This window comes from Formica exsecta, unplaced genomic scaffold, assembly GCF_003651465.1.
Source record: "Formica exsecta isolate Colony F162 unplaced genomic scaffold, ASM365146v1 scaffold201, whole genome shotgun sequence".
Lineage (NCBI taxonomy): Eukaryota > Metazoa > Arthropoda > Insecta > Hymenoptera > Formicidae > Formica > Formica exsecta.
Genome location: NW_021849308.1, coordinates 616160 through 631984, shown reverse-complemented (window position 1 = coordinate 631984; position 15825 = coordinate 616160). Strand labels below are relative to the sequence as shown.

The 15825-nt window shown below is 38.6% G+C and overlaps 1 protein-coding gene across 2 annotated transcripts in view; it reads right to left on the bottom strand.

The window, feature by feature from the left end:
* LOC115234602 (RNA-binding protein 24-like) overlaps nt 1–15825 on the bottom strand; it is a 38839-nt gene continuing 23014 nt past the window's right edge. Inside the window, exons 5-6 of one of the 2 annotated variants that reach the window (XM_029805786.1) lie at nt 2784–3178; nt 1–1257 (exon numbers count right to left, since the gene is read on the bottom strand). In XM_029805786.1, the coding sequence (XP_029661646.1) occupies nt 1097–1257; nt 2784–3178 (556 nt within the window). In that variant the 3' untranslated portion in view covers nt 1–1096. The remainder of the gene's footprint in view (nt 1258–2783; nt 3179–15825) is intronic. The other variant, XM_029805787.1, reaches the window with a different exon arrangement.

Genomic DNA, 15825 nt, shown 5'->3' with positions numbered 1-15825 from the left:
TTCCTTTATCTGAAAACGCCTGAAAATGTAACCTAACAGCTTATGATACTAGAAATCTTGTTTACCGCGTTAAGTTTTTAAGATCTACTGAAAATTTACCTAAAAATTAAAACACGTTGCTTTCTCCGTGCATCTCTAAACCTGAATGTATAAATGATTCCGAAATTTATACTACTAGAACTTTCGCACTAATTTTATCGATATTTTTAGTTTACCGCATTCGCTTAACTTTGTCGAAGACAGATTGTGTCGCAGCTATGAGAGAGAAAATTCACGTGTATATCGTTTGACTAACACTGTTAAAATTGACTGTCAAAGAAGTCCGATTTAGGAACCACCGACGGAAATGGATAGGGGCAAGGAACTAGTATGATTATGATCTCGATGAGCTTGAATCTTAAGAAAATTAAATTTCAAGAATTGTAACACGCGGTTACATTTCGATACACCGCCTCTCATCTCGTTGTAATATTTCGAAATAGAAATCTTACAGAATAGCATTGTACCCAAAAACCTACAGCGGGTGTTTTCGCGCTTTTAACTCTTTAATGCGCTTTCAATTAACCCTCTTCTCGGCTCTCAAGTTCCGATTTGGTCGAGGGTCATTTTCTCAAACGAGCTTATTCGAGTTTGCTATAAATAATTGTAATCGTAGCTCTCTAAAAATCGTAGAGTCTTTCCTCTAAAATTTCGCGAAATATTGATATTGATCGAGAGCAGGCCGATATCTCGGCTTCACGAGAGAAATTGAGAAAAGGAAAATTAAAGGTCAGGGAAGCGAAAAAGGAAGAATACAGATTATACAGACTTAGCGAAAGAAGTCGCGATTCGTCAATCTCGAGGAAGCTGCCACTTCGTCAGATGTCATCTTCTTTGCGGTTCTCGCGGAGGTATTTCGATTGATTTGCGAGACACGATCGGGAACATAAAAGTCTCATGGAAATAGCTGAAACGAGGAAGCTGGCGAGCCGATTCCCCAAAGATGGCGAGATCGAGAACGTTTTAAAGCCCCCATCCTCCCCTCCCTCGCTTCATCTCTGTCACGTAAGAAGGCTCGGCTACAACTGTCTTGTGATGGTCTAATGTCGAAAGCGCTTTATTGCAATCTGGCCTCCTGAGGTGTTGTCTGATACTGGAGGCCTGGAAAAGCCGCCCCAGCTGCTGTTGCCGCCGCCGCCGCTGCTGCCGGCAGACCCGCAGCACCTGGCAATGTGGCGTACGTGTACGGTGCTACGTAACCTGCTGCCGCTGCATTAGCTGGAAAAAAAGACAAATTTCTTTTTTCACAAATAATATATAAATATACATATAATATTTAATTACAATACTTAAGATAAACATTTATTTAAAAAATTTTGAATCTGAAAAAATCGTCAAAGAATTTGTAGAGTTTAAATAAATGCAAGTTAAAACTATAATATATATATATATATATATATATATAAGAAGTGTTCCAAAATTAAATGATAGGTTCCTTGACCGAGATTTAGGGCGCATTTTTTCTTATTAGTAAAATATTGAAAAAGTTTATCATTTATTATAACTTTTTAATTTTTTATATCATACATCTTTGTATACAATTAAGCCTCAAATTAAAATTTTATTAAACTTTATCTGAAATTAATTGAGAAACATAGCTTTATCTACGTTTTTGGTTCTTCAAAATTTAATTCGCAAGAAGCCCTTTTTTTCAATCGCTTATAATTCGAAAGTCATTGATGACATTTTCTCCGCGAAAAAAATCGAGCCCAAATTGACCAAAAAATCTATCATTAAAAGGACATTTGATAATTTTGGGACAGCCTAACTTTACATGAAAATATTGAGAAATAATGAATCACAAAAGAAGCGTATGCAAGCGATTTGTGCGCATTGTAAACCTTCTTATCTTGTGCCTTAGCTTTTTTTTTGGAGTGCTGTTTACTCGCAATACGTAAAGCGGATGGCGCTCGTTGACCACCATCACTCATCGCGAGGACACCGCCACCATCACCACAGACAGCGCAGACAGACTGACAATATGTATATAATGCATCAATGTCTAGTTCATGAAGCGCATGCAAGACTTTGTCCTATTCATTGTTCATCCACTATCGAATAGTGAAGCGCGCGAACGGTACAACTACAACGTAACATACGATAATGTACGCAGGTATTAAAGCAAAAAATATGAATAAAAAAAATAAATAAAAGAATATACAAAGTTATTAATAAGAAGTGGGATATTCTATAATATTTCACAGAGAAGGCTGAGAATTTTGTTTACGAGAAAAATATTGATACTGATACGAGAGGCAAAATATTCAATGAATGAAGTTGAGAGAAAGCGAGATGTGTGTCAACGCAAGAGAGATGTGTAACAGGGTTCCCACGAAGGATCCGTCAGGAAATGCCCAAGGCTCTTGGACAGGATAAACGGCGCTTCATTGCATCCCCGCCTTTAAGTGCCGGCAAACACATATCCGACGTCAAAATTATTATTCCCCCTAACCGCGCGTGTAATCCAACGATGTGTAGCGGAGAAGATGTACGTCGGAAGTTGCACGTTCGATTCAATCCCCCTTCGCATTATCCGCGCGTATTCCCTCCCCTCCCCCCTGTGAAAGACGAAAAAACCAGATCCTGTGAGAACCCCGCGAAATATTTATTAAGCACTACAGGGGCAGTCCCGAGATAGATGCAGCGCAATCCTCCCCTTTCCCTCCCCTTTTTCTCTCTCTCTCTCTCTCTCTCTCTTTCTCTCTCTCCTCTCTCCTCTTCCCCTATCTCTGGAGATTTTCTACCGTAATCACGCAGCACGGACGGCAGAAATTGCGGTAGGAGAGCTTTCTCCAGCCGTTGCTGATGCGCCAACGTCGCGGGACCGTTTTGCTGCTGCTGTTGCTGCTGTTGGTGGTGTTGGTGGTGATGGTGTAACGGGTAGTTGCTACCCTTACTCTGGACACTATTCAAACACGTACCAGCCGCGGCCGCGGTCGTGTACGGATACGCCTCGGCGAAGTTGTACGAGGTGCCCGGGTAGGTCGCGGCGGCCGCCGCCGCGTTCTGGTACTCGTAGAACTGCGACGCCGCGGCGACGGCGGCTGCGTGGCTCAACTGCGTCGCCGGAAGTGGTACCAGACCACCTGGCGCCGCGGCTGCCAGGTAGGGTGACTGATACATGTAGCCTGGTGGTACCCTGCAAAACGAGAACGACGGTTGGTTATGGATGCTGATGCGGTGCGGATCCAACGACACTCGTAGATCCAATTGCGGCGGATGTGTTTGTGAATTTATTGCAACACGCGTACTCTTTCACGATAACGGCGAGATATTCCTGTTCTCTGAACGCGAGGAGCGAAACAATAATAGATTGCGTGGTTATATCCAGAGGCGAGCGTGATAATAAATAAATTGAAATAGAGGAAATAAAAATATTTATGTATTACTTCTACTATTGTATTATAAATGATTGAGATGAGATAATAATTCGTTCATATTAAGATCCCATTTAAAATATTTTGCCAATTGTAGAAATAATTAGAATTAATTTTAGAATATTTAGGAATAGATATTTCAGATATATGTGTATTCTCGTAACCGAGTAAAATAATTATTAAAAGATTACTTTTGATAGTCTGCATTTGAAATGTGCTCATCACTGGGACGCAGTTAAATGCTCCATTTGACCCGAGATCTTTTTTAACATTTTCACAATTTGATCTGTATAAATGACCGTATTTATTTCGCACATTAATTATGAAAGCATTATCAGTTGTAAATATTCTAGCAAATTTTGCCACACAAAATGTTGGTACGTAAATAAATAAAACGCCGTCTAGTTCGCGAAGCAATAATTTACAAACAGATACACCTAATCTGGACCGATCGAGAGCCATCGGTCAATGTTCGATGCCGCTTTCGAAGAAGGCGCAGCGAAATAAATCTGACGGGTCTCGTTTGGTCCAATATACTTCTCTCTTTTTATGGAACATAATGGAATCGGGAAAGAAAAATGGTGATGTAGCAATGTTACTCGTATCGTGATTGTACGTGTACATGTATGCGTGAAAATTCTCTTCGTATAATATGTGTATTGATGTAGAGTTCGCGATATCGATTATGCTAATTATCATTCGGAATTAATATTTGAAAACTCGTGTCTCTCGATCGCGCGTAGATAAAGATAATAATCATTAAATGTCCTGAGTATATCGCGGGAAGACGATTTCCTATTCGCGTGTATGCACCGTTCTTACATCGCTGATTCCTCGGCTCGCGGAGCATGCCAGAAGTCTGTCGGAAACGCGTGACGAAAAACAAACTTTCTTTAATGCATATCGCGTTACAAGAAAATTCCCGGCTCGACGGTCTTTCGCTCTCGAACAGCTCTCTACCAACACCAAAAGCACGCAACACCAAACGGTAGAGTTGAGCGAGGTACCGAGTTCTCTTCGATCGATCTTCGCGCAACATATTCTACGTAACATACGGACGATCGTACCGGAAGATGCTTCTCTGTCTCGATATGTATCGATCGGTGTGCCAGGGAAAATAAGTAATAAGTATACAACATGTTCATATTTCGAGTTGCGAAGTAGCATATCTTTCAAAATCTTCACTCAATCGTATATTCTTAAAAATAAGATATACACAATTTTCTTGTATAATATATAATATTTATTCTTTTTTATATATGTATATATTTTTTGTCAAGATGCGCCATTTCGAAACTCATGTGATGAATCATTCTGTATATCGGGTGTATCGCGCTGTTTCTCTGTAAGTTTTAGCTGTAAATTTTTGACAAATTGAATCGATTTTTCCTCAACGCGAATTTGATTGGAGGCAGCTTTCTAATTTTCGAGATTAAACGTAGACGTAATTAAACCATGAATTAAAATTTCGCTGCACACAAATTTCACCTTAAATTAATTATGAATTCGGATTTTTCATTATTTTGTCCAAACAGTAGATTTTTTCTCTATAATCTCAAAGCATGAAATTTGTCACAATCCATTAGAATTGTTGACAATACAAAATTCTTTATAATTACGCCCTTTTTATCAAATTTTCATTTAAAAAAATCGACTTCGTATTCACGCGAATCTAACCACTGAGAGAATCGCACTATTCTTCTAATTTGTAAATATATGTGTATACAGTAAATATGCATTCTGATTATGTACACAGAAAAGCAATTAAAACCGATAATAAAAGAAAGTTGCAGTTACATTGTATTACTAATATATTTATTCCATTTTGCTTTTCATTACCAAAGTATGTTCGAATAAAATTTAAAAAGTATCCAAAGAATATTTTAAAAGTATATCATACAAAGTATTACTTTAATAAATTTTTTACTACAAAGACTGTATCTTTTTACTTTGCAATAAAAAGTCACGAATCTCGCGCGCATAAAGTATAAGAAAAGATATTTCTCTTCGACTAATATTAGTATGCACAATGAATATGTATGTAAGTATATGTATGTGTGTGCATGTGTTTGCCGGATATTTTGTGGGAGAAGGAAGGAAAGACGGGAGAAGGGGTGAAAGAGGGAAGTAAGTTGATGTGAAAACGGTAAACTTGTTGCTCTCACTGTGGTATCAATAATAAGGCGAAAAACGTACGCAACAATCCAAGAAAAAAAGAAATCTTTCACGTGTTGGCAAAACAACAACAAACCAACGACAAACGTGTATATAGGTGACTGCACGAAATATAAATACTTCTCGGCACACGGCACACGATTATCTAACACCAACGTTAGTACCTAAAATTCACAGATCTGAAGAAACGTCTCGGGTTCGCTCTCTCCGATTTTTACAATCTTCGGATATACCATAGAGTAGCTTAAAGCAAAGGACACGTATGTATTTTTATAAGTACTTCAGTGCAGATTTAGGGAGAAAAAGCTCGATATTTAAAACATAAACTCAATAAAATAATTTGTATTGATTATTGCTTGAATTATAAAATATATGAAAAGATAAAAAATAAAAAAACAAACATTTATGGTCACACTTATAATATTTAATACAAATGTAATAAAAATATAAAGAATAAAAATTAAAATAATGTTTCAAATTTTACTCAAATAGAAAAATATAAGAGAAACCACTATCGCGTCACACGCTTTTTTACTATCAAATATATGTGCGTTTGCGCACACCATATTGTTCGATAAACTTGTTCGCACGACGAAGACAAACATTCTTGACTGCATGCATTCATGCATGTGTGCATCATCCGCGTTATGTAATATTGCTTTAGTCAATCGATAATATTCGATTTTGAATATGTCAAAATTATGTCGAGAAATTGTTGCATTCCCTAAATCTGCGACAAAACGTAAAAAAATACAGAATATCGTTTATTTTAAACTACTCCAAAATATGTCAAAGTTTCAAGAAAATCGACGCGAGACGTCTCTAAACGCATCCTTGTAAGAAAGGAAGAAAAAAGATAGTACATTTCTCTCACGGCAGTGCCTCTGTCTCTCTTACACTTTTTCTCTTTTACTCTCTTTGCCTTTCTTTATTTCTTCTTAAATAATAACACGCGGAAGATTCCGATCTGGCGAGCGTTCTTCAATCACCCGCGAATTTTGTTCGCCGATTCGAATTCTTTCTTATCGATCGATGTGTACTCTGCGAATACATAAAAATACAGGTAAATTTGTTGTTTAAATTCATCGTATTCCGAAATTGATAATTTATTATACGTGATATTATTATTATTTTTAATCATTCGGATATATATAAATAAACAATTACAATAATTGATGTTCTTTGTCGCTAAAAATGTTTAATTTATAATATTTCAAAGTTTTAAAGATTTAATTTAATCAAGTAGATTAAACAAATTTTCACGGAAAATCAAATGTGTGCAACTCATATGGGAGATATAAAATTAAAATATTTATATATTATAAGGATAAATATCCGACCAAATTTGGACAAATTATATTTTGAAGTCACACACATACATACACACTACGTCTTAATCGTAATTTTATCCGATCTAATCTAATTTAATGGTACTGGTATATTTAGGTAAACCTACTCTCGACATGCGATCTCAATAAACTGTACCTATGGAACGCGTAGCGTGCGTAGTAAATTATGAATTGAGAGAGCTAACGGATATTCAATGACCGATTAAACATCAACGGGCGATTCCGAAGCATTTCGAGAGACGCTGAAGGAACCCGGCCTCTTTCCCGGAGACAGCCCTGAACTTTTTAACGGATCGATAATAGCCAGTGTCCAGTCTACGAAGGAAATCAATATGTCGTCCTGCGGCTTCGAACAACACAGGGCTCCTCCACCTACATCGGATTGGTGCCCGCTGACCATTATCGCACAATCGCAAACAATCGAGAGCGCTTCGACACGCGTGTCGCACGTCGCGCTTAATTCGCAAACGAGTAAGTCTCGCGCTGCAACGGGGGGAAGGGAAAGGTGTTACAATGGACACGTAGAATCGACGACCTTGAATTGGAGCTGTCATCCAGGATGGATGAGCGCGCGATCGATGGACATTACATGAGGCGGGAAGGGTGAAATTGATAAAGGTAGAAAAGAGCGATATGTACATATGTATGTCCCCACATCGCGCTATAACGCGACGTCGCATTGCGGATGGACGGTACTTTCATCCGTGTCATTTCGAACGAGCGAGAATCCGGTTCTCTTACTTGCAACGATTTGCAGGAGAAAAAATAAGAATAATCTCCGCGTCTGAAAATATTAAATCGTATAACAAAGATGGCTGGTCTAAACGTGTGAAGATTGTTAGATAGAAAAAATATAACATTAATTATAATTTTCTTACAATTAAATATTTTTATTTGTATAAGATTTTTAAGGAAAATCCGCGAGTAACTTGATAAAAATGCGTTTGCGAAAGGAAGATAAAATCGACGACCTTGGTGCGGCCAAATGCAGCAAAAGAATCAAGAAGCGTAAAGAGAAAAAATTTATGCAACGACGCTATACGTAGCTTTTTATTTTTTTTTTTGTCGCAAATTATTTCGGCTCAGTCAAGTTTAAATTTTCGCGAATTATTCGCAGCATCATCGGAATGTCTCGACGTTATTCTTAACCGAGACAAAGAGATTCGCGAGGGAGAATAAAAATAAAAATGAATAGAAGCGCGCCATGTGTGATAAATAAAACGCGACACGTTGCATGACAACCGATCTATCTGTACAAACAAACGTGCGGAAATTAATAGAAGAATTGTCAATTTTATTGACATCGAAGACTATCAGCCACCTGCTGGAGTTTTCAATGCCAGAGGCGCACAAACAAAGATTAGTTTTAATGTACGAACGTTGTAAAAATATCTCGCTTGTGCACTTGTTTATTCCAGATTTTCTGAAATAATTGAGAGTTAATTTTAAGCTTAATTTCTATTAACTTGATTTAAATTCACGAGCCAAAATGGAGAGTCAATCTTTCTACTCGATAAATGTTGGCAGAAACATGTCTGAGAATAACTAAATACTAAGCTAGCTATTTTCTCCGATAAGATTTATTTAAGGGGAAGAATAGGAACGCGTGTGAATTGTATATAATTCGAATAAACTTTTCACTCGTTGTCCGAGAACAATCGACTTTATTTCGGCCTTTACACGAATTGTCGCCTCTTTCTTCAAAGCGGAAACTAACGTTTTCCTGTTATATACGCATGTCGGTTGATAGAATTTGAGTTCGAGATGTTTATGAAACGATATATATTTCTCTCCATTTTATGAAGACACAAAGTGGATTGTTCGAAAGTCTGTTAAGAAATGATAGTAACGTACAGCGGATCGTTACTTACTTCACTAGGTATAACAATACATTCCAAATGAAAGTATCAAATGTCTGAGAGTATTCTTAGGCAAAATAATAAAATCAATAAATCTTGAATGATATATGTCTCAGTTCTAAAGATGGCAGTTTCTGAAGACAGTAAACATTCATATTTTATCACGTTTAAAAAAAAAAATATACTATTTTTTCCAGAAGTAATATCAAATTGTAACAACGTTCGATATTTTATAGTCTGAAAACACAAAGACCCTGGAACGAAGGACGCGTGGTAGCGCGCGAGCATGACGTATACAGTCCCTTCGTATAGTCTCTAGCTTTTCCATCGCCTTTTTTTGTTCCTCCATTTTCCATCGAATTTATCTGTCGGTCGCATCTCGGCCGAGGTACGTGCATTATGGATGGCTCGCGTGTCCTCAACCCCACTTTCCTTGTTTCTGCGCGTTCCATTCTGTTCTCCTCGTTCCACGTGTTTCCAGACCGACGCGTCCGTCCCCGACCAGCTGATGATTTCCAATCCCAATTGCCCCCCTTCGTTGTTCCCTTTCGTACCGATTGACAGACTAGTGTGCACGAGAAAATCTCATCCAACACTGAAATCGGCCTCGCGGAGAAATAATCGCAAAAAGACACAGTGAAAAATAAAAAAAGGAATTAAATTGTTTTTTTTTTATTGCAGAAACTTTTTTTGTGCCGTGCGACGGCATTGCGCATTAATGACGCTAATAACAGTAATATCTTTTAATGTACAGTGTCAAGGGAATGTTTATGAATTGTTGATGCCTATGTGTGGGCGAAAAAATGTCCTCTGCACTGTCTCGCATATCGCACATGTCTCGCGAGAATCGGTATAATTGTCAGAAACCATATATAATGTTTCCGATTTCCATCGAAAATTATGAATTGCGCGGAAAGAGATATGCGGTATGTTATAGTGACGCCCAGAAATATCTTTCACAATCATGCGGCAATATTTTGATATAAATACATTTATCTTTACATGTTGATATGATAATCCATACGGTGCAAGAGTAACAATAAGTTTCGAACTCGTTGCTTTATGAAAAAATTACACTGGTCAACAATGATTTTATTATATTCACAATTTTTGCTTATTCTTATGTATTTTTTTTATGCTGATTGCAAAAATGAGGTCAGAATTTATGCTAAAGACTACGTTTTTTGTAACCAACATACATGTTAAAAAAATCATGGCACGTTCAAAAAAATTTGATTTTGATTTTGCTAAGAAATTTATGAGATTCTAGATCTATTCATATATAATATATGCGAAATAATATCCGTGGAATGTCATCTTTTGGTCTGTACCTTTCGTCCTTGAGACCTTCGTGCGGAAACGGGGCGGTTTTAATGGACGCATAATTTTCACAATGAAGAACCACGTTGACGACATGTCGCGACGCGACACACGACCTTTTATACGATCGATGTAACATACGAACGGACGAAAAAGATGTGTACACCGCATTACCCGTGAGAATAAATGCGCTTACTATTGTCGCGTCATAGCAAATTTTTTAAAAAACAAAAAAAAAAGGAAACATTTTGGAGAACGTCCGGATCAATAAAAATAATGGCGATTTTGTGAAAAGTTTTATCCCTGCTAAAAAATGTAAATAGAGCGAAGCAACTAATCTTCACATATTACAATAGAACGGACATGATACGGACATATCAAGATAATTTACATTTTCAACTGTAATATAAAAATGGAATTAATTATGTTTAAAGCCAATATCAATTATTTTCCCAATTATTGCCACAAAATTACATTGACGTATAGTTACTTCTTATCGTTAGCGACTTTTTTCGCGGTAAAAAAAAGTACCGCATGGTAAAACGCTAACGAGAAAGACCGGCCAGGTAAGGGACATTAAAACCGTCCCGCAGTCACGAAAAGGCCCTGTGTCGTTCCTTCGTGATAGATCTAAGTGACCACCCTCGATTTCCGACGCAAAGTGGCCGCGCGCCGCGATTAGGATCTCCCGACTTTTCCCTACGTTGTGCCACGACATACGTAATGACGTAGTATATCCCGGGGGTAAATCGCACCGATGGGGATTGTTCAATCAATCCCATTAATTCGTGCGCGCGAGCCGCTACAACCCCTACGACTACGGGGGTGATCGTTAACGATGAGGACGACGAAGCGGAAGCGCGTGTTAGCGGAGCGGAAGCCACCAAACACCTCGCGCGACACGTTGTTACAACGAACGCGACACGAAAGATCCCGGATCTGGTAACCGATATTTGTGTTCCCTTTTTTACAGAAATGCTGACTATTGGCTTGTATGATGTCTACAAAATCAAGCATATGTGAAAATATGTGAATCTGCATGAACGCAAATGTAAATTTTGTTAACTTTAATATAATTGCAAAAAAAAAATATGAATGCATTAGAAATATCGAGACAAAATCGGTAAAAAAGATAATATAAAGGAATAAATCAAAGATATAAAATCAAATTTCTCTCTCTATATATACGAGGCTTTGTTTTAGAAAAAAAAGAATAAAAATCAGAAAATTAATATAATAAATATGGAAGCGCTGTCGATAAAATGATAAGCAGCACGTAACTGTAATGTTACATTATTCATAAATTGTTTCGCCTATCTTTTTTTTTTCAAATAATACAATAACTCGTGTTAGATCATTCCAAACACAACTTGGGGACAGTTTCTGTAAAATTAAAATATGCGTGTCCGACATTTCCAAAGTTTGGTTTATTTTCGCTGAGAATATCCTTCGCAAATCGACATTTTCATTTTGATATACGCGCGTCGGTTAACCTGGCGTAATCTTGCCATCATCTTCTTCCGTATACTCGCGTAAGTGTGTCACGGAATGCGACGCGGTCAGTTTTCACACGTGTGAGGCGGCGGCACGTGATGCCCGGCGATCGTCTGCGATCACATGGTTGTGCGTTTCCGCATGATGGACTGGACTCTTACATGCGTGTATATAACATGTATGTGTGCGTGTGCCGATACACATCATATGTGTCACTTGCGCGAAACATTTTGCACGCGCATGTGTGCGCGAGCGTGGATATATATACATATATATTGCACGACGGAACTATGCGCAGTGCACGGATTGTGCGGGCGCCGGCGCCGTAGATAATCCAATAGGATGATCTGCCAATCCTTGAAAAGCAGACCGGACCAATGGTAACTTCGAAGGGTGTTGCCACACACACGCACACATACACACGCAACGACTTAATTGTTCTCGGTACGCACGTCGTTTCTCTCAAATGCGCTAAAAATACGATTCGGCAGACGAATTTGGAATCGAGATACGCGACCGTAAGAAGAGGGGGACAAAAGAAATTTCTTTGTTCTACAACTTGATTAAGACACCGGAACGCAAAATTAAGAACGCTAATTAAGAATCATAGATGCCCGGTCGATAAAGCAATGTGCAGCGCGTATTATTTAATTATGGTATATCATCTGCGTATAAATTAGCTCACTTGTTTTTAAATTAGAGGAATAATATACTCGGTAACTCGAATTAGATAAAGTTAAATTTATGCGCGTGTCTGTCAAAATATATCTAGGACAATAGTTCTAAAATTTCAGGAAATTACATCCCGGAATTGCGCTCGTTCATCGTTCTAAAACTCGAAATGCAAGCTTAAATGCGGCCTCAATGTATTTATGTAAATGCGATACAGAACGCATCTCGTGTCTCTCGCAAAGCGATGTTACGGCTTGCGTCAGAAGAGCGACAACGACAGGTGGATAGAAGCCGCGGGGGCAATGAAAATAGAAATGAACCTTTAACGCGCGCGTTCTGCGCCCACGCGTTTCATCTCTCCGAAAAGAAATGATCGTGTACCTTATTCCCGCCGACGACGCGCGAGACGGAAATGCTCCTCTTCACCGAAGTAGTACTCGACCGTTTGAATCGACCGCTTCACAAAGGCCGTGAGTCAACGTTTTTACGAATGAGTCAGAAACAGTAAATTTTTTTCTTAAGATAGCATTTAGTACCGCATAAAAGATATGTAGCTTGCAACGTGACAATTTATACTTTAGCAGTGTCTTATGTTTCCTGTGATACATCCATCTCTGAATGCGTATAAGTCAATTTGCAGAGGAACTTGATCGGATGAAGCCGAAAAAAAGCTAAATATCCAAGAATTAAAAATACTGACGTACTGTTTAAACATTAATAAAAACATATATAAAAGGCCAAAAAGATCAATTTTTCTAATATTCTACAAAAAAAATTCCTAGAAATCATTGATTTTTCATACTGCTAGAGTAGACTAGACTCTTATTAACTCAATCTCGATCTACGGTACGTGTACAACGAACGAGTAACAGCGGGAGCGGAAGTGGCGAGTGAGAGCATAAATAAGCGTGGATCTTCAACACGGTCCAACGCGGTATAGTCCTAACGCGTAAATCGCGTTAGAATCCTCTCGATAGAGCCCTCGAGCGAGCGGTGGCGGGTAGCGAGAAGCTGACACGAGGGACAGGTGGTGCTAAATAAAGACTGGACCGTCGCCAGCGCGGCTCCAAGATGGCCGGCCGAGACGTCGTCGTCGTCGTCGTCGTCGTCGTTCGCTTACGACACGGATTTATCAGAACCGTTTTCTGACGTCTACCGCGACGTCCGCGGTACCGGTGTTGGATTTCACTTCTCCACCTACATTTAGCTAATTCCAAAACGCCCGCCGCGCTTTACGCATCTACGCCTATGCGTGACGCCACGCCAACGACACCGACATGACTTTCGTCAATAACGCATTCGCTAAAGGCGAATTATTCGCCTTTAATTAATTAATTGACGGTTTGTTTACTCGAGACGGAAAAATTTTCACCATTGTTCCACATTGCATTAGTGAACTGTCCCGCATTGCGTTCTGCAGATGTGACGTCGATAAATTCGATTAAATTAGATTGCATCAATGAGGATGATGTTATTTGAAACATTATAAAACTGTTTAAAAATTTAATCCATAAAAATTTATGTATTATTTCTTTTTTTTTTAACGATAAATGGGCTCGAAATCTTCTTTCACTATGATATTTCTGTTTATCGGAATTTTCTTACGTTATATAAACGTGGCAACAAATAGAATTAATTAATAGAGCTAAGATTAATTAATCTAATCGTAAAAATTATGAAAAATTTGGGTCCACAACGTCAACCGTGCGAGAATCGATTGGTCCCTTTGCATGGGGCCCCGTTGGATCGCACAAAAAACGAAACCCCCCCTCGCGCATGACGCACTTACATATTCACGCTTCTTTCACACGATTACGACACATTTCTCCGCGAGACGAGAAAAAAGTTAAGACGTCTCCCGCGGTCCTTCATTAATGAACGAGAGAAAAAAAGAACGGGTCTCTCGGATTACTTCGTAAAAAAAAGGAAGGACGCCACTGTTCGAAGAGCGATAAAAAATCAAACTGTAAGAAGCGTTTCGTTAGGATTGTACTTCTTCCCACAGTCGCGGAAACAACCGTAGATAATCTTGGAAAGACGTCACGCAATTGTTCGCAATAATAACGCCAACTTAGAGTTGGTCATGCTGCAAACTAATAATTACGCGATAAACACTCGAGAAAAATTAAAGAAAAAAAAAAGAACATCAACGGCATCCTATTTCGTTATTACACGACAGAGAGCTATACCGTGTTATTTGAAAGTCCAAAAATCACCCACGTACAACACCAAAAAATACAACACCAATAGCGACACCAAGTGTAGTGTAAGCCTTTACCACACACACAAGGTTATTAATATATTATATATTATATATAGTGGTTAGCGGATCCTATACAAGTCTCGGGGCATCCGTATTTCCATGAAAGAAGACACTTCGATCGACCTTATCGCATTCCAAGGAAGGAGTATATCTGGCGTTCCTTCCATTCCGACCGATGAACTGTATGTCGATTTTTCGCAAAAGATTAATTTTTTTTTTTCGTACAGTTCGAGTTCCCGCGAATTTTCCGCTCGATTGAGATATCGCAAATAAAAATCTCAATAATAGAGTAAGATTAATAACTTGTAAAGGAGTAGCGGTTTATTGAGTAGCACACTTCAATTATTGATACGAGCGCTATTTTATGCGTTCGATGAGATTTTCGTGCGGCATTGAAGAATCCGTCGGGCCAAACGAGGTGAACCGCGATGGGATCGATCGTCGCGCAATCAAAAATTAATACGCACCGTTCGTGTCTCTCGGCGCCGGTCGATTTCCGGTAAAAACCCAAGAGAAGAGACTCATGCGCGACTCGCGGAGAGAATCGCGGCCGTGTTCCTCTTTATTCACCCGAATTCCAACGCGCGTCTTTTCATCTCGCGGTTCTCCTCCATATGCTACGTACTCGTTTCTCGTTCTCGCGGAATCGCAAAAGGCGCTCGAAACGAGCAAGCGCGAAGCCTGCATGGTCTATGTACCTCGAAAGATTAAATATTTATAAGCAATGGCCGAACGGTTCTCTGGCGGATCGGAATGGATCAGATACGCCTCTTCCTTGGCTTGCGTTAATTTAACGAAGAAACCTATTCCGAAATTTATGTGGCTCTTTATGCCATTCTCGTTCATAATTCTTTAATTTAAAAAAAAAAAGAGAAAAATGCAATCGGATGAGCTACGTTTGAAGAAATCAGCTTTTTCTACGAATCTCGTTAAAGTGTCTAATAAAGTACCTCGTTCGTTTCGACTACAAGATAAATAATCCGACGCGAGAAGAAGCACTGCGAATCGAAAATTTGCATCTAAAATTGGAAGATGTTATTCTCGTTCCGTTTTAGCATTCCCGCCACCAAAGGCAAAACAAGATAGCAATTATAATAAACGAAGTATGATATACATACATAATGATCGAAAATAAAAAAATCGCTAAAAGATGCTAAAACAAGAAAGAAATTTTTGTATTATATAATATAATATAATAAAATTGCTTAAGAAAAACCACTCATCTGAGAACAGACAAGCATGGATTTACTCGTTAATTTATAATTCTAAACTACTGA